The sequence below is a fragment of the Physeter macrocephalus genome, chromosome 17 (genome assembly GCF_002837175.3).
Source record: "Physeter macrocephalus isolate SW-GA chromosome 17, ASM283717v5, whole genome shotgun sequence".
Taxonomy (NCBI): Eukaryota; Metazoa; Chordata; class Mammalia; order Artiodactyla; family Physeteridae; genus Physeter; species Physeter macrocephalus.
In genome coordinates this window covers 20,233,791-20,258,154 of record NC_041230.1, presented here as the reverse complement: position 1 = coordinate 20,258,154, position 24,364 = coordinate 20,233,791, and the positions used below count along the sequence as shown (strand labels likewise).

Genomic DNA, 24,364 nt, shown 5'->3' with positions numbered 1-24,364 from the left:
CCTGCCTGAAGCAGAGCTTCTATCACACTGAGCTAGGAGGGAAAGGGAGAGGCGAGTCGTTGTTCAAATGCCACAGACTCACTATTCTTACTGAGTTTTATTTTCTTGAATGAATGTTTCTTCATCTAAAACAATTTCCAGAGACTTTAAAAGGTTGGGTTTTTTAAATGATTTTCCCCAGTTATGCTTGTTTTGCTAGGAAGCAGGTTTGCAGTACTAGCTCCTCACAATGCCATTCCAGAGATGGAAATTTCGCATTTGGTGGGCTTCTGCCAACCTAAAAGTGTCCATCATAATGCCAAATGGTGGGTTTTGTTTAAACCTATGGCATTGAATTTTGTTGCTCATACTTTTGGGGAGGGAGGCTGTTTCAGGATGAAGGTTTATAGTGGATATGGGATTATTATAACATGGGATTATTCTGCTCTGTTAGAGATTATTGTATAAATTAAATATGATAAATTTACAAAGCATCAATAGAACTTGCCTATCTGGCTTAACAAGCCATTCCTTCTTATTTTTGGTACAGTGTTTTAATTAGGTTTTTAGTTTTAAATGATGACGTTCCAATTCTTACATAAAGTCCTTTGACAATAAAAAAGAAAGGTTAAAATCTCTTCTTATTGAAGCAAGCACTCTTAACGTGACCTATAAATAGCATTCTACACTACATTACAAAAGGCAGAGAAGACAGTTTTAAAATTAGAGTTTTATTAGTAACTATAAGGTGTACTATTTGCATTACAATTGTGTGTTTTCCATATTGTTAAAGATATAGTTTTGGAGTTAACATCAAATTTCTTAAATTATTTGTTAACTCAGTCCCCATCTTATATGTTCATAATTCTAGCTGAGCCATTGCCATGTGCTGTTTCCAGATCTGTCTCCTCCAAGGAGACAGATGTTCTCAAAGGCAAGGAGCATGCCTCATTTGTGTTTATCCAGTACCTTACTGAGTGCCAAGCACATAGGATATGCTTAAAAGATGTTGAATGAGTAGGTACGATATAAAAGAAATCTTAAAGATCATTTAGTCTTATCACACCATTTCAAAGGCAGGGAAATGAAGCCCAGGGAGGTTAATGCTTTGCTTTACTTTTTCCAATTTATTGGAATTTATTACACATCAAGCATTTTATTACTACACTGATCTAGATTCAGCAAAAATATTCCCTTCTAGTATGTTCCAAAAATGATGCACAGAAATCATATAGATAGATTATCTCATTAAGTCCACTATTATTCTAGTCTGCAGAAAGTTCCTCTCTGGTGTTTAGAAAAACAAGTTAAAAGTAGAAGACAGTACAGAAATCAAGAGTTTCTAGAGGATGGGACATAACTGCCTACTGTTAGAGATTTGCTTTTGAGTAACTATGAGTTTGAATCATTTTAAATAACTCATTTTGTATGTTTAACTCTTCTTCTCTTGGGTTTATAAGAGGAATAATCTGCTAAACTCTGCTGACCCATATGTATTGTGTTTTGCAGTTCAGTCTGACATAGCAGTTATCAGAGACTGACAGCTTCTACTCATAAATTTTAGAGCATTTATCACAGTGATTGAATCATGCCACTTAAATAAATTATTTTTAGGTTGAATTTGGTTTAAATGTCTAGCTACTCTTCTTGTGCACAAAGTTGAGGTTTCTTCTCTAACCCTAGCCCCTGAGTAGGAGCCCATCATGTAGTGAAAACTAAGAATTCTGTTAAAAAATCAAACAACTCATTAGACAGAAATGAATAAAAAATAAATTTGGTGGAAAGGTCCTTTAACATCAGTATAGATACTCAGAAATCCTAGATGCCATGTTTTACCTGCCTGAAGAACTGGTTTTGGATAGTAGTGCTTGTGAAGGCGGCTTCTAAACAATTAGCAAGTATGACATCTTTATACGTTTGTATAAATTTATAATATACACTTAGTGTGTATATTACATTAATAAGATAAGCTTTACCTAACATTTGTTTTTAAATGAGTGGACCTGATAAGAAAGGATCAGGAATGAAAGGGACTAATGGAAGTAGGTAGCTTTATTGTACAAACCAAATGTATGAAGACTGACTTCATTGCCCTAAGAAAAATCATCAGGCCAAATGCAGTTCTAAAATTTGTATTATAAAACCTTCATTCAAGAAAATTAACTTTAATGAGAGTTAATGGAAAATCTGAAAATCTTAGTGGTGATTAATGCCAAGTTCCTGCACTCCAGTTCTTTCCATCATTAAGTATTATAATCTCTAATGAATTCTTTACCTTCTGGAACATAGAGGATTCTTCTAGGAGATGAAGTGTGTTCTCATATTGGAATTTTAAATTAATGTGTGTTAACCCATAGAAACATTACAGGATTGGAAAAATTAAAACTGCAGCCTCGGGGGACTTCCCTGGTGGTCCAGTGGGTAAGACTCTGCACTCCCAACGCAGGGGGCCCGGGTTCAATCCGTGGTCAGGGAACTAGATCACGCGTGCATGCCACAGCTTAGAGTTCACATGCCGCAGCTGAGTCCATATGCCACAGCTAAGAAGTCATCCACATGCCGTGGTGAAGATCCTGCGTGCTGCAACTAAGACCCGGCAGAGCCTAAACAAACAAACAAACAAAAAACAAATAAATAATTGCAAACTCCCCTAGATTCCTTAAGACCCCAATCTCATAGGAGTAGAGGAGATAAATGACTTCAACTGAGATTCATTTAACACTATAGAATTCAAAATATTAATAAGTCTTTGAAGATCACTAATTTACCATAATTACCTTGATTGCATTTCTCTTAAAAATCTAACATCCAAGTTATAAAATAAAGAAATTAAATTCCCTATAATAAAAATGTAGTAATGAGAATATATCCAGTTCTCACTTGTTAATAATCTTCCTCAAATGAAAATTATAACCCCCTTAAACATTCAATTTCAGGACACTTAATAGGCTCCCATCAATCTAACCTTTTATTTTTCTTACAACAAAAGTACTTCTGATAATGATTTGACGGATAAGGGAAGGCAGGGTGGGAGTAGGTTTATTGTTTACCCAATGTTAAGGGCCTTTAGTCCTATAATAATGTGTGCCTGTGTTCCAGAGTATTGTGTCTAAGTGTCTAGTCAGAGCTCTTTGCTAAGCATAGAGAATCTTCATTTGGGCCCCAATGTTTCAGGATAGGAAAGAGAAAGAAAGGGAAAGGAAGTCTAGATAGAAGTTTATGAACTTAAAATTGAAATTTTAAAATGATTCTTAGAAATTTGGACTTCTTCCTTAGAATAGTATCTTGTGAATGGGGACCCATTCAAATAGGTTCCTCATACCATCTACTAAATTAGTGCATTTGTACACAATATTATCTGGCAGTGTTTGGTATAGGGAATATAGGAAGTAGGGTTGGTTCTCTGAACAAATATGTAACCAAAGCAATAATCTATCAGGTTTTAATCTAGTACCTCAAATTGACTTTGCAGAGATGTTTTTAATTTTTTTCCATGCTGCCTAAAATATTTTGAATTATATTTCAATATTTTTCAAATATGATTTTCCATATTTAAAAATTATATTTCTGTAGCAACAACAACTGGCTGGAGCTAACTAGTTGTCGTCCTCTTTGGTCGGTGATGGACTCTTTTTAGTTGCTCTCAGTCCCCTACTTCCTACTGTCTCCCCCATCCTGAGATCTTTAGTCAGTTTGTATGCCCTGTGCCTTTTTACTATTTGATCATCTTGGTTGTACCAGGACCTCTTAACTTCTTTAAGTTAGAGCCTCATGCCTTACAGCGTTTGAGCTGATGACCTCTGAGCTTCAGAATGCAGTTAAACTGCTGCCGCGAAAGGGAAGAGTTGTTGGCATTAGCTGGTTTATCTTAATGATTTCAGCAGTCATATAGCCTTCAGTGTACTGTTTTATGAACAAGTGGAAACAGATGAAAGATAATTTTATTCTACACTCTCATGCTGCCCTTTCACTAGTGTAACTGGGACTAAGAAAGACTGGACAGTACTACAGAACAGATGTAAACATGAACTTGGCAAATCCTCCTGGCTCAAGCATAGAAACAGTACAGAATACTGCTTTGAACCATTCTTTGTGAAAATGTCTGATGCTTCTAGAAAATACCAAAAATGTTTTATTAGCTATGTTTTTTCCAAATGAACCATGACCTCCTTTGGAAATAAAGTGATTCTCAATATCCAAGGAGAATTTCTTCATGCAGGAACTGTAAATGACATTACGAATACTACTTTTTAAAAATTTCCATTGGAATATTTTTCTTAAAAAGTTGAGGTGTCACACTGAGGGGATACAGTGCCAGAAATCACAATTTTTAATCTCTTCCTTTATACCATAGTATCTCAAAAGGATGTTAGGTGCCCATTATTAATGATTAACCTTTGTTTTGATTTTTCCTAACATGGTTTAGTTCACATAGTCCAACTTCCAATTTAAGTTTCTAAAACTCCTAAGGCTTCCTTTTGATGCCAACATTAACCAAAGGGTACTTCATTTGAAAGGAAGGCTGTGCTGCACTTGGCAAGGATTAAAATGCAGTAGTTTAATCCTTTCAAGCTATGAATGGAGATAATTGAAGCATAAACCATTTAAAGTTTTTGTACACACTTACTTGACTATGTGTCTATGTTTTGAGGAGAAGAGACTGCATGAACATAGACTATTTTCACTATTTTACTTGTTAAAAGAATCTAATGAACAAGGATTTAATTGAGTTTGGGGTTTATATATTGAATTTTTCACTAACTTATAATGGAATCTTTTGATAAGGATTATTTCTTCAAATGAATACCAGTGATGTCAGCTATCATCATATTGTTTCTGTTAGCATTTTTAAATTAGTTTTCAAGACAAGAAGGGCAAACGCATATCCAGAATATGTATCTACTATAAAATGAATTGCTGCCACTTCTAGAGTAGATGAGGTCCAATGTAATCACCATACCCCCAACTCCTTATTGTGCTTCATCTTGCACCTCATCTTCCCTACCCCACCCCTCAACCCCTACCTTGATCAAGTACTCTCAGAATATAGTCTCATGCTTACTCTCCTGCCTCCTGCCAGTACATGTTAGCTAGGTCCTGTACTTAATTCAGGCTGTAGTCCCTTTCTCCCTCAAATGTGCACACATTCCTGGTTAGGGTATCTTGTAACTTAACCCCACTTTTTGGCCTAGTGGCAGCAGAGAAGGTGGGACAGACTGTACGAAGTGGGAAGAATGTTGCCTAATGGGGTTAGAAACTTTTCCATCATCTTCCAGTAAGAGAGAACTCTAGCCTTTAGGGGGAACTTCTCCATTACCAGTCCACTCCTGCAGGCTCTGAAAATCCATTCAAGTGAATCTGGGGATTCATGATTTTCAGGTTATCACCTAAATGCTCCTATCCCATGGGTCAAATATCATTTTTTCCCATCTAGGGCTCTAACCTTAGGCTAGACCTGCTTAGGTTGAGAATTTAACCTTTTTGGAAGCTCTTCTACTCTTACCATTAAGTCCTGGTCTTAGTCGTCAGCTTTCCTTTCCCTCCTGCTACTGGAGGTGAGAACCTCTTGTTTTGCTCCCCAAGAGGCCCTCTGGCTTTCACACTTAGCTTTTAATTTCTCATTAATCACGCTCAACCTTTGTGTCTTTCCTTTGTTTCCTCAGTTGAGCTTAGCAATAGCCATCAAACTCTGCTATCTTTATAGTTAGTGTTTATCTCATATTTCTCAAAAAGCCTCAAGTATCACACCCAGTGGTGCATTCCCTTCCACCAGAATACTACCCAAGACAGCATCAGTAAAAGATAGTGTGGCTGTCTGTGCACTGCTTACCCCCGGTGAAGGAATCTTTATTGCCAGTACCATGATAGGTGATCCAACTCCAAAATCTTAGTGTCTGCTTTCTCAGATCACTTTTGGTATTAACTGTTGTAGATTGGGTTCCCTGCAAAGAAAATTCTGGGGTGGAGATTATTGTACAAGAAGTTTGTTTTAGGGAGTGCTCTAGTCAGTGTGAGTAGAAGGGAAAAGTTGGACTATGATTCAGTGTCAGTAGAAGCCTCAGCTGACCTTGGGACCTCTGAATGTGGAATGGCCCTGCAGAGTTGTCCTGAGTTGTGGTGAGGGGGTCTAGTCTTTATTCCTCTGAACTGACTAGTTGTTGAATGCAGGCTAGCACAGAAAAGGTCACAGCCTTTGGCAAGGTAGTACTCTTCAGCCAAAACTGTCCTCCAAAGGGCTGGTTTCTTAGGGCTGTCTGCCAGCAGCATTTCCAGAAGCTGAGGGAATAAGTCCTTCATTTCCGTGAGGGATCTCAGTGGCATGTCACAGCATCCATTAGTTTTACTGAGTACATTTCCTTTCATTTTATTGTGTAAATTACTCTTTTTAAAAAATACTTATTTGTTTTTGGCTGTGTCGGGTCTTAGTTGCAGCACGTGGGATCTTTCGTTGTGATGCATGGGCTGTTCGTTGTGGCACGTGGGCTTCTCTCTCTAGTTGTGGTGCAGGGGCTCAGTTGCAGCACGTGGGCTCTCTAGTTGCGACGCACAGGCTCCAGAGTGAGCAGGCTCTGTAGTTGTGATGCGCTGGCTCCAGAGCACACAGGCTCTGTAGTTGTGGCACGCAGGCTTTCTAGTTGTGGCTCACATGCTCAATAGTTGCAGTGCATGGGCCCAGTTGCCCATGCAACTGGGAGGGTAAGAACTTTATTGCTTTGTTGACTAAAATTTTTTTCTAGCTGTTGTTTCATTCTCATTTCATTCAAAGTCTGAGGCATGATTCTTCATATTGAATTGTTAATAATTAATTGTCTTCATTTTTATTTCTCCACATAATGAATTATTTATTTTTCTATAACCTCTTTATATAATTGAATGATGAAATGAAATTTTTTTAAAATCTGCTTTATAAGGTACTTCCAATCCCTCATGTCACTTGACTGTTTTTCAAAGTCTTAATAAATAGCCAGTGAAGCTTTGAAAATAGAATCAACAAACATCATGGCAGTGGCAAAAAATGAGCCTGGAAATGTAGGTAGGTAGGCTTTCACCTGACAGATGATGAGATTATTCCTATATCCTGGAAGAGAAGAAATGAGATCAAATTTGCACTTTTGTTTTTTAATCATGCTGATGGTAGTGTGAAGGATACATGGGTGAAGGAGAGAAGATCGGTTGTAGGTATATCATCACATAAATCGCAGATATTGTTTGGGAGTTTTCCTAGAGGAGTATGGAAATAAACACTTCATTGGGAGTATATGTTTGACAGATTAAAGGAATTATCTTAGTAAAAGACATTTCTATATCCATAGGCAAAACATCCTTAGTGTGGTGAAAATAAATGCAGATATATTTGATACATTGACATAGACAATTGTTCCACTTAGTCAGTTTTGAGTTCAACTAATAATAAAAGTGAACAGGTTACTTAGTTTTCTGAGGATTCTATGAAAATCTTTCTTATTGTAATTATTACATAAATTAGCTTCATTAAATTAATATGAAGCCTTTACTGAAAACATTAACATTATCAGTGATAGTTTTCTAAACACATTTAATGGGATTAAAAAAAAACCCTTTTCTTAAAGCTAGTTGTGGTCTTTATACCATGTTCATCTTTTTAAAGCTCAAAAGAGTAAAGTCATTTTAATATTCCTATGAGTCAACTCATCATTTTAAAACTTTTCTGTTTATTAAGTAAAATTGCCATTATGCAAACGTAGTAAATGCTGCTACTAGAATAGACTTGCAGATTACCTAGCTTTTGGATTAATAGTTTGTTTGATTTGACTGTCAACCTACTGTTTTTCAAAAAATTTTACAAAATTCTTGCACTTTTTAATAAAACTTTTTTTAGTTGAAATATATGAAGACAATTCTATTAAAATTTGAAATACAGTTTATTGTTCACTTAACATGAGTGCCAAAGATTGTGGATGCTGTAATACTGTTATTTAAAATCATGCTGAAACCTGACTAGGATATATAGTTAAGTGTTGCTTTTAGGATGAGAAAGCAAAATGTGATTATGATTAGAATATCTTTTTAAAAAATATAGCCTACCTTAGAATTAAAATGTGTAAGAGAAAAAAGTAGTACACATAATTGTTCTTAAAAATAAAAAATGCTTTTGAAGGACTAATACTAAATGCTTCCTTTAAATACTTTTTCCTTAATTGTACTAATACAGGGTCATCTGCTTTCTTTTCTTTGATGGTTCAATCTTGTTAAAATGTAATTTAGGGACTTCCCTGGTGGTCCAGTGGTTAATTAAGACTCTACACTTTCACTGCAGGGGGCACAGGTTCAATCCCTGGTCAGGGAACTAAGATCCCACATGCCACATGGTGCAGCCAAAAAAAAAACAATAGCATTCATCCCTGATCTTGTAAGAGGGTCACATGACCCACCATTGATGCCGCTTAGATCTGGATCATGTAAACTATCAATAAACATCATTTGATGTACAAAAAAGTATATATATATATATAATTTAAAATACATTTAAGTACAACTGTATTAAAACTACTTTTATGTATTGTATTTCTTCCTGTTTTTAAATGTACACATCAGTAACAGAACTTACAATTCTCTTATTTTCCTCCTAGATTTATTCCTCACGACATTGTCTGCCTCTAGTACCTTCCAGTTTGAGATATGGAAAAATTCGGTAAGAAATCTTTTCTTTGAAGCATTTTTAAATGATGGCTTTCAGTTAAAATAAAGCACACAATCTTAGAAAGTAAAATGAAAGTAATCACTTGGTCGGATGGTTTCAACAATAAATAGAACAACTTTAAGAGCTTTTGGTTGCATTGCTGCATTCAAACTGCTGAATATTGCTGAAAGAAATGATTCATTCAGCATCAATTCCTCTGCAGGTTTTTAGGCATGACCCGCCAATTAAACCAATCAGTCTTCCCTAATGCGCATGTTAACAGGGCCCCTGCTAGGTTGTCAGCTGTTGAGAGAGATGACTGTCATTTAAGTTGTCAGCATGATGGTTTGTTGAAGAAAACCCCTTTTAAAAGACTAATTTTTCCTGCTTGCCTTCAGGCTTACATACAAAAATAAGAACAACAGATACTAAATTTACTGGAAGTTGACGAGGATTAAGGAACCTTTTCCAATATAGTTTTTTAATTGCAAGTAGAATATTCCCAAACTGATGTCATGGTTTTACTTTATTTTTAGCTTGATGTACATTATATGAAATATTAATTAATGAAGAATAGACTACCCAGATTTTTAAAGTTGAATTATAGGTATATAATGGAGGACAGGATTTGAGGACAAGCCAACTTGGCCAGCTGAGTGACATTCATCAAATAATGGTCAAGTATTAAACCTCACTTTCCTCATATAGAAAACAGGTATAAGAGTGTCATGTCGGCTTCACAGACTGTTTGTGAAGATTAAATGCAACAATGTGTGTAAAATACCTGGTGCACAATAGACACCAAATTTTAGTTTGAGATCACTTGGTTTCCCAGCTATTTACTCCAGACTGTCTTTTATTCAATCCAAATTAAACCCATAACATTTTATAGATTTTTGTTAAAATACTTGTGAAAAAAAAATCTTAAAAAATGTAAAGTGCAGGCTCATGGAAGAAGACTCATTATCAGCCATCTCTTATAGAAGAGTCATGACTCAGATTTCTTCATGGAAGGAAACTAGGATGGGGAAGAGCTTTGTTTAGACAAGATTAGGGCTTTTAAATACTACTAACTACTTCCAAACTAAGCAATTTGACCCTTTTTTCTTTTTTTTTTATGAGGCAAGGAAAAAGAAAGACATCTGAACCAGAAAGATTTATCTTTGTTTAATGTACTATATTTTTTAATGTAGTTGTATTTGTTTTTCTGATGATAGAAATAGTTATATTTTTAATGATTACCATAAATGAAAATTTCCACTAGTGGGGGATACTCGTTTTCAGGTGGCCTTGAAAACAATACTTCAAGTGAATCTTGAGGTATCAGAAAATGAGAAAATCAGTCATTTTGATTGACGAACTAGTATCCATCAGGGGGAGAAAAGCCTCATTACAAATAATATAATATATATATATAAAACTACAGACTACTTTTAAGTATATTATTTCCTCTCAACCTAGGCTGATTTAAAGGTAATAAAGTGAAGCAACTCAATAGGAGAAAAATCTTCATGAAGAGACTAGATTTTGATTGGGCTCTTTTTTCCCTTTCATGTTTTCTTTAAAGAAAATTAATAAATTATCTATTTGACAGTAGAGACTAAGGGTTTTTCTTGTGGTAAAACAGCTGGGTCAATAAGGTACTCATGTTAACAATAATATAAAAGTCATTAGTACAAATTAAGGTGAATGTAGACTCAAAATTAACTTGTTCAGATAAAGTGTAGGTTTTGTAAAATGGGAGGATCATTTTTAATTAGAAGTTGGGCAAACAATTCACAGTAACACACTAATTGACAAAAAAAAAACCCTCAAACCCTATAAAACCATATTAGCTAATAGAAGAATATGCGCTGCAACAAATCTTTTTAGGTAGTTTGGGCACGGCTCCATGATAGGTGCTCTGGGAGATCAGAAGTCGACAGAAGATGAGGAGGAGGGCTAAGATGTGAGTGTAGGCAACTCTGACTGGTATGATGAGAGGTACAAACCTCATGCTGCAAGGAGTTAAAAGGCAGAGCAGTTGCTTCCATTTGGTCCACCCAGGATCATCAGGGAAGGCTTCAAGGAAGATGTGGTATTTGAAATGGCTGGTACAGATGAGCAGGATTTTAGTGGTTGAAAGTGAGAAAAAGGAAGAGGGCAAGGACATGCATGGGAAACACAGGACATAGAGTAGAAAGTGGCTGGTTTGGGCCAGAATATGAAAAGTTACTGGAAGGTGAGATTAGAAGAATTGGTTTAGACAAGATCAGCAAAGGCCTTGACTCCTAAACTAAGTAATTTGATCTTTTAAAAATTTATTGAGAAGCTTAAGTCCTAAAGGTTTTAGGACTGAGCATGAGATAAAAAGAGCTTTCATTATTGCAGTTAGTCTGGCTATTGCATATCAGATAGGTTAGCATGGAAAATCTGGAGGTGGGGGGATGACTTAGGTAGAATTTACTATATCCTGGGAAAGAGGTGGATGATTAAAGGAGCAGAATGTTGGGAATAGACAAGAAGGGGGATAGGTATGAGAAGAGAGAATGACCATTAATGCAAGGGTAACAGAAAAGACAAAGGAAGATCTAATTTGGGGCAGGAAAAAAAAATTATTTTAGATAAGAGACATATCAATGAAATGGTTAGAAATGTAGGACTGGAACTCAAGGAAGAGAATAGATAAGTATCATGAAGGGAAAGAGTAAAGAGAGGAACGGCAAAGCCAGACCCATGGACAACACCCACCACCCTTAGAAACTTTCAATCTTGACACTTACTGCCATTTTAGGCCAGATGATTCTTTGGTTTTTTTGTTTGTTTTTTCGGTGGGGGGGGTTTGAAGTATAGTTGATTTACCATGTTGTGCCAATCTCAGCTGTACAGCAGAGTGACTCAGTATACATATATATACATTTTTTTAATGTTCTTTTCCATTATGGTTTATCCCAGGAGATTGGATATAGTTCCCTGTGCTATACAGTAGGACCTTATTGTTTATCTCTTCTAAATGTACTAGTTTGCATCTACCAACCTCAAACTCCCCCAGTCCATCCCTCTCCCTCCCCCACTCCTGGTTGGCAACCACAAGTCTGATCTCTATGTCTGAGAGTCTGTTTCTGTTTTGTAGATAGGTTCATTTGTGCCATGTTTTAGATTCCACACATAAGTGCTGTCTCATGGTATTTGTCTTTCTCTTTTTGACTCTACTTCATTTAGTATGAGAATCTCTAGTTGCATCCATGTTGCTGCAAATGGCATTATTTCTTTTTTATGGCTGAGTAATATTCCATTGTATATATGTACCACATCTTCTGTATCCATTCATCTATTGATGGACATTTAGGTTGTTTCCGTGTTTTGGCTATTGTGAATAGTGGTGCTATGAATATAGGGGTGCATATATCTTTTTGAATTATAGTTTTGTCCAGGTATATGCCCAGGAGTGGGATTGCTAGATCATATGGTAATTCTATTTTTAGTTTTTTGAGGAACCTCCATACTGTTTTCCATAATGGCTGTACCAACTTACATTCCCACCAACAGTGCAAGAGGGTTCCCTTTTCTCCACACCTTCTCCAGCATTTGTTATTTGTAGACTTTTTAATGATGGCCATTCTGACCAGTGTGAGGTGGTACCTCATTGTAGTTTTGATTTGCATTTCTCTAATAATTAGTGATGTTGAGCATCTTTTCATGTGCCTACTGGCCATAGGCCAGATGATTCTTTAATGTGGAGATCTGTCCTGTGCATTGTATGTTTAGCAGTATCCACCCTGACCTCTACTCACTTAGATGCTAGAAGCCGCCTCTCAGCTGTAACAATGAAAATTTCTCCATGTATTGCCCAGTGTCCTCTGGCAAACAAAATCACCTCCGGTCAAGAGCCATTGCTTTATGTGAATAAAGATGTAGACACATGATAGTCATCCTATGTTGCTTCCTGATCATTTTTTAACATTATAAATATGGCAGTTTTAATAGTAAATATTAAAACCTGCAGGCCAAAGCATAGGTGGTCCTCCATGTAAAGATACTTGTTACAACATAGCACCTGTGGCTGGAATTCAAGCAGAAAATGGCAAATCACTTGTCAATGGCAGTGTGTTAGCTGCTTCAGTGGTGGGTAGCAGAAATAATAGTATTACTACTAGCGTTCCTACTACCAATTTTAATGTTAACTATGTACATATTTGTGCATATGCTGAGCTAATAAGCACTTTATATGGATTATTTTACTAATCCTCACAAGAACCTTGTAAAAATTCATTTTAGAGATCAGTAAACAGATGCTTACATTAAAACTAACTTGTTCATACCTCAAAGCTAGGAAACAGTGGTGCTGGGAGTTGAACTAGGAAATCTGTCTCTAAAACTTGGACCCTTAAGTCATTGCACAGTCATTCCAGAAACCAAGTAGGTGAAAGAAAAGGTAAAAGACATAGTTATAATTGTAGCAGTGGGTTGGCCCAGTTTTGGATTGCAGGACTACAGTGAAGGCAAGTAAGAACAGCATGGTAATGAATGGGACAGAGTGGAGTGGTCTCAAATAGCAGCCCATGAAAAAAGTACTTGCAGCTCAGAAGCACAGGACTGACATTATAAAAATACCTTAAAAGTGCCTGATAACTTTACATTTTGCAGAACTCTTTCTAATGTTTCATTCCATTGATCCTCTCTAGAACCCTGCAAGTACACAGTACATTTATCCCCTTCTAACAGTTGAAGAATGGAGACCCAGAGCAGTAAGTGGCTGTTCCAAAGTGATACAACTTATCAATGAAAGGAGGACTAGAACCATGTCATCTAACTACATGTCTACTTCCCTTTCTACCAGACTGTTCTGCTCTCTCAGTTTAAAAGAGTATTGATCACGTTTGTCTTTCCTACATTAAATAGGTACAAAGCAGCTTCATCTTTGAAAATAAGTGTAGGCATGCATCACTTTAAAATATGTCATCTAATAAGAGTAATAACAGTGATGATTAAGTTTATTGAGTCATTTTAATCAAATACTAAATATGTACATGACACTGAAATTAAGCCCTATAGGTTTGTACTGCCAAATGGAGTAAAGAATAAGCAATGATAATGATGGAAAGATAAATTCAGTAAAGTGTTATCTTTTCCCCCAATTATGTCATATATATAATGTATTCTGCATGCTCTCACTATAGCAAGAATATATGCTTCTCTTTTTCTTACAGTTAGAAGAGGGCTTTGTTCTTCTTATACTGAGGTTCATGGTGAATGTGGCATCTTAGAAATGGGAGGCTATCACCTGGGGAGTATTCAGTGTTTCTTGGTGGAGATGCATCATGAAGTTATACAGGCATACCTGTTTTATTGTGCTGCACTTTATTACACTTCGCAGATAGTGCTTTTTTTTTTTTTTTTTTTTTTAATTGAAGGTTTGTGGCGGCCCTGTGTCAAGCAAGTATATCAGCACCATTTTTCCAGCAGTATTTGGTCACTTCTTGTTTTCTGTGTCACTTTTTGTAATTCTGGCAATATTTCAAACTTTTTCCGTAGTATTATATTTATTATGGTGATCTGTGATTATTGATCTTTGATGTTACTATTGCAAAAAGATTACAACTTGCTGAAGGCTTAGGATGACAGCACTTTTTTTCAGCAATAAAGTATTTTTTAATTAAGGTATGTACATTTTTTTAGGCATAATGCTTTTGCACACTTGATAGACTACAGTATAGTATAAAAATAACTTTTATATGCACTGGGAAACCAGAATATTCCTGTGACTTGCTTTATTGCAATACTCACTTTATTGTGGTGTTCTGGACTGCAGTATCTCTAAAGTATGCCTGTATCTGGAAACATTTCTAAATATATTTTATTAACTTTAACAGAACTTCACTGGGGTAATTCATTCACTTGAGTCATTTAATAGGTTGATGTTCAGCTTTATGTTAGAGGAGGCTGATGTATTTTAAGAGAGATTTTTCCATTCATTCAAGAATATTTATGTGCACTTTGTACCCGAGGCTGTAATCTTTCTAGAATGCAAATTCACTTGACACTTCAGTCAGAAATTTGGCAGTTTTGATGCATCTCTAGTGTAATTTCAGGTACTAAGTAAGACTAGAGGGGAATCCTAAGTTTTAAGACAAGTAAATAAGATTTCCATAGAAAAATCGTTCAAAAATATATCAGATACTTTAATAATGGTAGGTAGGAGAAACATGTTTCTGCATGTGGATGATGGTGTATTAAAATGGTTGGAAAACTGCCTGTCACATGGCAAATTTTACTTATTCATGTTCCTCAAGCATTTAGTCTTCATGCTTTCAGTGTAGCAATGCCTTTCTCTGTAAATGTTAGAAATGATTTCTTAAGAAACTAACTTGCAGAGATGCAGTATCCTTAGAGGAACAAAGAAGAAAAATGTTTTAAAATTGTTTAATATTTTAAAATATATAGGTATCCTATATAAAGTATGTAGGAATCAGGGTCAGTATATTGAATAGTGAATAGAGAAATCAGTGATAAGAAGAGAGCTCTAAAGCTGAGAGCTGAAATCCCAAATGCAGAGTTTTGGGTTTTTTTTTCTTGTGTAGTAATCTAAAATTATAGAAAAGAAAGGCAATAATTTAAAGAAATGCATATTATTTTTGTAAGCCAGACATTCCATTTTGGTAAGAGTAACTGAAACAAATGATCTCTAATGGGTTCTCCTTTTTTGTTTAGCTTATCCACCTCTGGTTAGTACATGGCAGCTGTTGTACTCCTTTGCTCCCTTTCTCATTGATACATAAACTTGGGTTGGTAATGAATGTGCCATTTAAGGATGAATGTAATTCTCATCTCATTTGAATATCTGTTCCTAATTAAGCCCCAACAGAATCTCTTCCTTGAAATCTGTAAAACATAGTGTCTTTCCTACTTATACCACTTATATGTTACCTTCTGAAATTCTGTTTTCCGGACTTATATTTTATCTCCCAACTGGACTGTAAGCTCTTTGAAGGTAGGAACTATATTTTGGGCTTCTTTATATTCCCCAAACCTTCCACGGTATTTGAAAGTAGAAGACACTCATTCTGTCTGAAATTATGATGATTTAGTAAAACATACCATACCTGAATTGACAGCAAGGAAAGCACTTCAGATGCACATCTTCAACTCACAGCAGTTTCTTTCATTTTATGAGAAAACTGGAACAGAAAATTGGGATAATTTTTTGCAGTACAACAAAAGTCTTAAATTATTTATTTCTCTGCTTTAGTTAAAATGCTTTGTTTCACACTTGACAGATGAATGGATTATGATGGTCTAATCCAAAACTTTCTGCCTTTTACAGGATGGAAATTTCTCTCTCAGTACTGTATTTGAAAAACCTCAAAATATGATGGTAGTTGGACAGTCAGCATTTGCCGACTTCGGTAAGATTGTTTTTGTCTTTGAAAGTCTCCCCATCTCTCTGACCTAGTCATATTAATTCCCCATATCTAAAAGTAACTTTAGTGTCTTCAGAGCTATTACAGATTTAAAAGATGCCTGTCCTAGTATTATACATGGCATGTGGTCAATTCTTTAATACAATAAGGAGCAATTTATGACATGTGTTTAAATTATAGTTTGAATTTAAGGGACTCCTGTTTGCAGGAGTAACATGCAAAACAAGGATTTCTACTGAGGCTTTTCTAGAGAATACCAAATAGTAATTATCGTGACATTTTTATGTATATCCACACTGTAGAACAAAAATATTGAAGAAATTAACCTGATCTCTTCAAACTACTTGAATATTAAAAAACATTTTTGTTTACATCTTAATTGCAAAGAGTAGCATCTGTTATGAATCTCTGTTTTCCATAAGATTCTACACAATAAATCAAGTTCAGAACTTCCAAAGCATATATGGCTCTTTCATCATTTGTCAGGGTTATTATTAAAAGGATTTTGGTGTCAGATGGAAAAGTGGTCTAGATGACCACTACCTGAGTCCAAAGTTCACTCCTATCCTGCTTTTCCTTCATTCTACCAACAAACACCTCAGCCTGTTCCTCAAAATGCACGTGACATATTACCACCTCCAGAGGCCTCAGTTTCTTCATTTGTAAAATGAGGATGATGATTATAACCACCTCACAAGGCCATTGTGAATAACACAATGTGAGTAAAGCACAGTGTCAGGCACAGAGTAAGTGCACAGGAAATTATTGTATAATCTCAGTCTTTTCACTGGACTTGTTTGGTCTTGTTGTTGCTGCTTTTTGCTCTGCTGACTAAACTCATTGTTCAGTGTCATAGAGACGTGTCCCATGGCAACTAAAGCAGGAGGTTTGATAGTGTTATTTGATGAAAATTTCAACCTGAATCTCTGTTGTACTGTATTTTAGTTTTATTACATTGAATATTACTTTGATTTTGAGCAAATTTCTGGGGCCTGATTTATAGTCTTTAATGTAAATAGTCAAGTGTTAGGATACATGAATTTTTCTTTTAATTTGCTTATGGACTTGATTAGCTGGATTAATGACAAATCCCTTTGCAAGTCTCTCTCTAGGGAAAGACGTATATATGCAATATATAATTCTCAGGAGGCTCACAGACCTCCCTTAACCCCTGGTTAGGATCCTTCAAATTGAAGATATTTGTTTTATGATTGTGTGTTTTGTATGATGAAGTGCTTTGCTAGTAACAAAGTTATTAGTAGCTTTACTTAAAGATTGTTTTAATTGTGCTAACCATAAACATAGACATTTAATTTACATGTTTGTATTTTTTCAATGTGCAGAATATAGGATATAGTCAATTAAACAGAACAATTTCTCCCCTATTTTAATAACTTTAGGTGAGTATATCAGTAAACGTTTTTAATGGATCAGTAAATTTTAAATAAATAGCCCATACTGTCTTTTTAAAACTTGATATGTTTTTAGCTGGGTATTATCAAAAAACAAGACTGCTTATGAGTCCAAACAGATGGCATTGAATAAGGTTATGAATATTAATATATAAAAATATTGCATTTTCCTATACATTTGAATATGTCTGTGAATTGCATCCTGCCCTCCATCCGCCACCCCTCCCACTCCTTTTGAACCAAGGCAAGGGAAGTGACTGACAGCCAGGAAGTCAGAGTGATATCAGAAATACGCCATTTGTTTGGTTAAAAAAAAGCACATGCTTGAAGCACATGCATGAATAAGTGATATAGCTCACAGGAAGAATCCTGTACCAAAAAAGAATGTTTAAATGGCTCCCAGCTCACCTGTGTTGTTTAGGAACAGAAGTTTTTTACCTATGATGAAGTTTTTATAAATAAAACATAAAATATTTTTTTAAAGATATCAAAAAAACCTAAAAGAAGGCTGTGCTGGTATAGTGAAAGGGAGGTAGGGTGGTTTGAAATCAAACAAATCAGGAACTTCTAGCAAATAAAACAAGGAAATAATTATTCAGACTTATGATAACATTATTTATTCCCTTTATAAGACAAAGAAATACTTTCCCAGAAATCACCTAAATAAAGATCTGTGAAATGTTACACAGCCAATAAAAATGGGAGTTATGAAGATTCTGTTAGGAGAAAAAAGCAGAACAGTATGTTGTACAATATGATCATTTTAAAAAAATAAGACTAGAGCAAAATATATCAAAATGATGATAATGGTTGCGTTAAAGTCAGAAAATAGGTTATCTTATTACCTGTTTTCCAAATTTTCTGTTATGTGGTTGGATTAATTTAGTAATGAAAAAGTAAAATATAGAAGGATAATAGTCAACTATGGCAAGAAAGAAACCAAAGTATGTACTTAAAGTGTTTAGATTTTTTTGTCATAGTACCTCTGAGTTCATATATAATTTATCCTATCCTCTGAGTTGCATGAACAACTCCTTCAGAGAAGGTCATGTACTTCCACACAGTCTTTAACTCCTACAGCTTTGTAGATACAGTAGTAGTCCCTAGGTATCCATGGGGGATTGGTTCTAGGACCACCCCACCATCACCAGTTCCCACCAGTTACTGCCAGATACCCAAATCCGAGGATATTCAAGTCCCTTATACTGTAGAAAATTACATGGTACAGTCAGCCCTCCATTTCTGTGGTTTCTGCAGTTGGTTGAATGGATGCAGAACCCATGGATATGTAGGACCAACTGTACCTTTTTAAATTAACTTCAGAAAGTAAAACAAAATCTTCTGGTCTGATGGGATATGCAGAAGGTAATGCTTCTGGGACATGGAATAGGAAGTCAGGGGAAGTTTATTAGAAACTCTGAGATGCCTGAGATTTTCATATCAAAAGAGAGGTAGATTTCAGAAGATGTGGTACATATATACAATGGAATATTACTCAGCCATAAAAAGGAACGAAATTGGGTCATTTGTAGAGATGTGGATGGACCAGAGTCTGTCATACAGAGTGAAGTAAGTCAGAAAGAGAAAAAAAATATTAACACATGTAGGTGGAATCTAGAAAAATGGTACAGATGAACCTATTTGCAGGGTAGGAATAGAGACACAGACGTAGGGAATGTACCTGTAGACACAGGGGTGGGGTGAATTGGGAGATTGGGATTGATATATGTGCACTGCCGTGTGTAAAACAGATAGCTAGTGAGAACCTGCTGTATAGCGCAGGGATCTCAGCTTGGTGCTCTGTGGTGACCTAGATGGGATGGGATGGGGGGTGGTGGGAGGGAGGTCCAAGAGGGAGGGGATATATGTATACATATAGCTGATTTACTTCATCGTACAGCAGAAACTAACACAACATTGTAAAGCAACTATACCCCAATTTAAAAAAAAAAAAAAAAAAGGTAGATTTAAACAGTTTTGAAATACTCGATCTTCTAAGGATAGAAACCAGTCAGGAGACAGGTCGGGCATGAGGTGGTGTGAGCATGAGCTAACTACATCAGTAATTGGAGGGACAGTTGGGAGAAACTTTGCAAAGAAAGAATCAGTAGATGTACTGGTTGGTTTGACAATAGAAGGATTAAAAAAAACAACAACAACTTGCCTCTGAATAACTAGAAGAACCATTCTTTTCTCTACCATTTTTCATAGAGATAGGTAATCAGGAGAGTAAGCTGGTTTGGATATTAAGATACTTTAGAGTCATTACTTTAATAATGCTAGTAAGACAACAAGCTGGAACATTTATGAAACATAAGTTTAGAAATAAAACGAAAGCAAGTTTGAAAGTCCTCCAAGAGCTAAGAGATCAAGAACTGAATGAGCCCTCCAAGAAGGAGAGTATGAATAGAGTTTGACAGGGATAAGGAGGGAGAAAAAAGAGTGCTAAAATGTGGTCAGAAAATATTGATGATATTAAAATGTGATGTACAAGGATCACCACGAAAAGGCCTTTGGATTTACAGTTTAGCAGGGCACTAGTGGCCGAAAAGGTGTCATTTACAGAGCTCTTTAGCATTTCCTGAGCCTTAGAAATCAGCTAATAAGTAGTAGCTGCTGTTGGTTATTAGCTGGGCCCTGGCCTGACACTTGGGAGATCTGCAACCCATAAATCCCTCTAATACTTAAGCAGTCATCTTTTAGAAAAAATGTTGTGTCTAACCCTATTATATCACCCTTTTAAACTGTATGTTAAAGTTGAGTGTTTTTCTAGGTAGGCTTAGAATATCAAGGTCTAGAATTTCAGCAAATAAGGTAGTATCTGTTAAACTACATAGGATATAAAAGTCAAGAAAAATAAGATACATTTTTTCTATCAAAAAAAATTATATACAACCACACTTAGAGAAAACATTAATTTTGTATGCAATGCCAGATGTAATAGAAATCAATAAAAAGCTACAAAACTGAAGGAGGAACACAAACCTTAACAGAATGTCAGCATTTTCTATAGATTGCATCATATTTTAAATCTCATAAAATACATAAATTTATATATCCAAATCGAAATCTTGTGTATCAGATCATCATAAAGAGATCACACTTTATTCTTCAAGTGAAGAAAGAATACTGGCATGTTGGTGAAACCTGGGAATTGTAAATCAGGCCTAAATAGTCCTATAAGTGATAAAGGAGTTAATGAAAATAGAAAACTTTGTCATCCGTGAAAGTTACTAACATATCGGAAAATATTGAACCCCATAAATAGTATCATTTATGATTGAAACCAAATCTTATTCAACTGAGTATACCAATGGCCTAGTACAGTAGATAATAAATGACGTTTAAAGGGAGAAAAACCCCACAATCAAGTTATTTTATGAAGTTTTTATGCTGCTTGATAAAAATTCAGATTTTAATTCCAAATTAACCATGGTACAGCTGAAATAGTTCAAAATAACAGCAGTTTTCCTTCCTCTTGTTTTACAGTTGGGTGTATTCAGTAACAATTTGACAAATTAAAATTGTTTCTTGTTAGTTTTGATCTGGAAATAAAAGAAAATCATGTGAGCCATGTATGGAAATTTAAAACTTATATTTAGCCTAAATGCTAATGGGTAATTAAATGTTCATATTCGCTTTTATTGTTTTTTTGTAATTTTTATTTGAGTATAGTTGATTTACAATGTTGTGTTAGATTCAGGTATACAGAAAAGTCAATCAGTTTTACATATACATATATCCACTCTTTTTCTAGATTCTTTTCCCATATAGGCCATTACAGAGTATTGGGTACAGTTCCTTGTGCTGTACAGTAGGTTCTTATTAGTTATCTATTTTGTATAGAATAGTGTGTATATGTCAATCCCAATCTCCCAATTTATCCTCTTCCCCCCTTACCTGCTAACCATAAGTTTGTTTTCTACATGTGTGACTCTACTTCTATTTCGTAAATAAGTTCATTTGTACTATTTTTTTAGATTACACATATAAGTGATACCACGCGATATTTGTCTTTCTGTGTCTGACTTACTGCACTCAGTATGACAATCTCTAGGTCCATCCATGTTGCTACAAATGGCATTATTTCCTTCCTTTTTATGGCTGAGTAGTATTCCATTTTATATATGTACCACATCTTCTTTATCCATTCCTCTGTCGACGGACATTTAGGTTGCTTCCATGTCTTGGCTATTGTAAACAGTGTGGCAATGAACATTGGGGTGCATGTATCTTTTCGGACCATGTTTTTCTCCAGATATATACCAGGAGTAGGATTGCAGGGTCATATGGTGGCTCTATTTTTAGTTTTTTAAGGAACCTCCATACTGTTCTCCATAGTGGCTGTACCAATTTACATTCCCACCAACACTGTAGGAGGGTTCCCTTTTCTCCAATACTGTAGGAGGGTTCCCTTTTTTAATGATGGCCATTCTGACCAGTGTGAGGTGATACTTCACTGTAGTTTTTATTTGAATTCCTCTAATAATTAGTGATGTTGACCATCTTTTCATGTGCTTTTTGGCCATCTGTATGTCTTCTTTGGAGAAATGTCTATTTAGATCTTCTGCCCATTTTTTGATTGGGTTGTTTGTTTCTTTGATATTGAGCTGTGCGAGCTTTTTGTATATTTTGGAGATTAATCCCTTTTTGGATGCTTTGTTTGCAAATATTTTCTCTCATTCTGAGGGTTGTCTTTTTGTTTTGTTTATGGTTTCCTTTGCTGTGGAAAAAGAAATTAGATCCATTTTTTTATTTTTGTTTTAATTTTTAATTAGATCATTTTTTATTTTTTTAATGAGATCTATTTTTTAATTTTTGTTTTTATTTTCATTACTCTAGGAGGTGGATCAATAGAGATCTTGCTGCGATTTATGTCAAAGAGTGTTCTGCCTATGTTTTCCTTTAAAAGTTTCATAGTGTCTGGCCTTACATTTAGGTCTTTAATCCATTTTGAGTTTATTTTTGTGTATGGTGTAAGGGAGTATTCTTATTTCATTCTTGTACATGTAGGTGTCCAGATTTCCCAACACCACTTATTGAAGAAACTGTCTTTTCTCCATTGTATATTCTTACCTCTTTTGTCATAGATTAGGTGACCATAGGTGTGTGGGTTTATTTCTGGGGTTTCTGTCCTGTTCCTTTGATGTATATGTCTGGTTTTGTGCCAGTACCATACTGTTTTGATGACTGTAGCTTTGTAGTATATAATCTGAAGTCGGGGAGCCGGATTCCTCCAGCTCCATTTTTCTTTCTCAAGATTACTGTGGCTGTTTGGTGTCTTTTATGTTTCCATACAAATTGTAAAAATTTTTATTCTAATTCTGTGAAAAGTGATATTGGTAATTTGATAGGGATTGCATTGAATCTGTAGATTGTTTTGGGTAATACAGCCATTTTCACAATACTCAATCCTCCAATCCAAGAACATAGTATATATCTCCATCTGTTTGTGTCATCTTTTATTTCTTTCATTGGTACCTTATAGTTTTCTGAGTACAGGTCTTTTGCCTCCTAGGTAGGTTTATTCCTAGGTACTTTATTCTTTTTAATGTGATGGTAAATGGGATTGTTTCCTTAATTTCTCTTTCTGATCTTTTGTTGTTAGTCTTTAGGAATGCAGCATATTTCTGTGTATTAATTTTATATTCTGCAGCTTTACCAGATTCATTGATTAGCTCTAGCAGTTTTCTGGTAACATCTTTAGGATTCTCTATGCATAGTATCATGTCATCTGCCAACAGTGACAATTTTACTTCTTTTCCAATTTGTATTCCTTATATTTCTTTTTCTTCTCTGGTTGCCGTGGCTAGCACTTCCAAAATTATGTTGAATAATAGTGGTTAGAGTGGACATCCTTGTCTTCTTCCTGACCTTAGAGGAAATGCTTTCAGTTTTTCACCATTGAGAATGATGTTTACTGTTGATTTGTCATATATGGCCTTTATTATGTTGAGGTAGGTTCCCTCTGTGCCCACTTTCTGGAGAGTTTTTATCATAAATGGGTGTTGAATTTTGTCAAAAGCTTTTTCATCATCTATTAAGATGATCATATGGTTCTTATTGTTTAATTTGTTAACATGTTGTATCACATTGATTGATTTGTGTATATTGAAGAATCCTTGCATCCCTGGGATAAAATCCCACTTGATCATGGTGTATGATCCTTTTAATATGTTGTTGGATTCTGTTTGGTAGTATATTGTTGAGGATATTTGTGTCTGTGTACATCAGTGATATTGGTCTGTAATTTTCTTTTTTTGTTATATCTTTGTCTGGTTTTGGTATCATGGTGATGGTGAATTCGTAGAATGAGCTTGGGAGTATTCCTTCCTCTGCAATTTTCTGGAAGAGTTTGAGAAGGATAGGTGTTAACTCTTCTCTAAATGTTTGATAGAATTCATCTGTGAAGCCATCTAGTCATGGACTTTTGTTTGTTAGAAGATTTTTAATTGCAGTTTCAATTTCAGTACTTCTGATTGGTCTGTTTATATTTTCTATTTCTTCCTGGTTCAGTCTTTTTTATAGTTTATTTCCAGCTACTAACTTTGGGTTTGTTTTGTTCTCCTTTCTCTAGTTGCTTTAGGTGTAAGCTTAGGTTGTTTATTTGAGATTTTTCTTGTTTCTTGAGGCAAGATTATATTGCTTTAAACTTCGCTATTAGAACTGCTTTTGCTGCATTCCATAGCTTTTGGATCATTGTGGTTTTTTTGTCATTTGTCTCTAGGTTTGTTTTTTATTTCTTCTTTGATTTCTTTAGTGAACCATTGGTTATTTATTTATTTATATTGTTTAACCTCCATGTGTTTGTGATTTTTATGTTTTTTGCCATGTAATTGATTTCTAATCTCATAGTGTTGTGGTCAAAAAAGATGCTTGATATGATTTCAATTTTCTTAAATTTACTGAGGCTT

The 24,364-nt window shown here is 35.2% G+C and overlaps 1 protein-coding gene across 1 annotated transcript in view; it reads left to right on the top strand.

Annotated features, from left to right (window-relative positions):
* The window catches only part of ITFG1 (integrin alpha FG-GAP repeat containing 1), a 267,640-nt gene that overhangs the window by 61,834 nt on the left and 181,442 nt on the right, over positions 1 to 24,364 (top strand). Inside the window, exons 7-8 of the mRNA XM_007109007.4 lie at positions 8,589 to 8,650; positions 15,942 to 16,023. Coding sequence (XP_007109069.1) covers positions 8,589 to 8,650; positions 15,942 to 16,023 — 144 coding nt within the window. The remainder of the gene's footprint in view (positions 1 to 8,588; positions 8,651 to 15,941; positions 16,024 to 24,364) is intronic.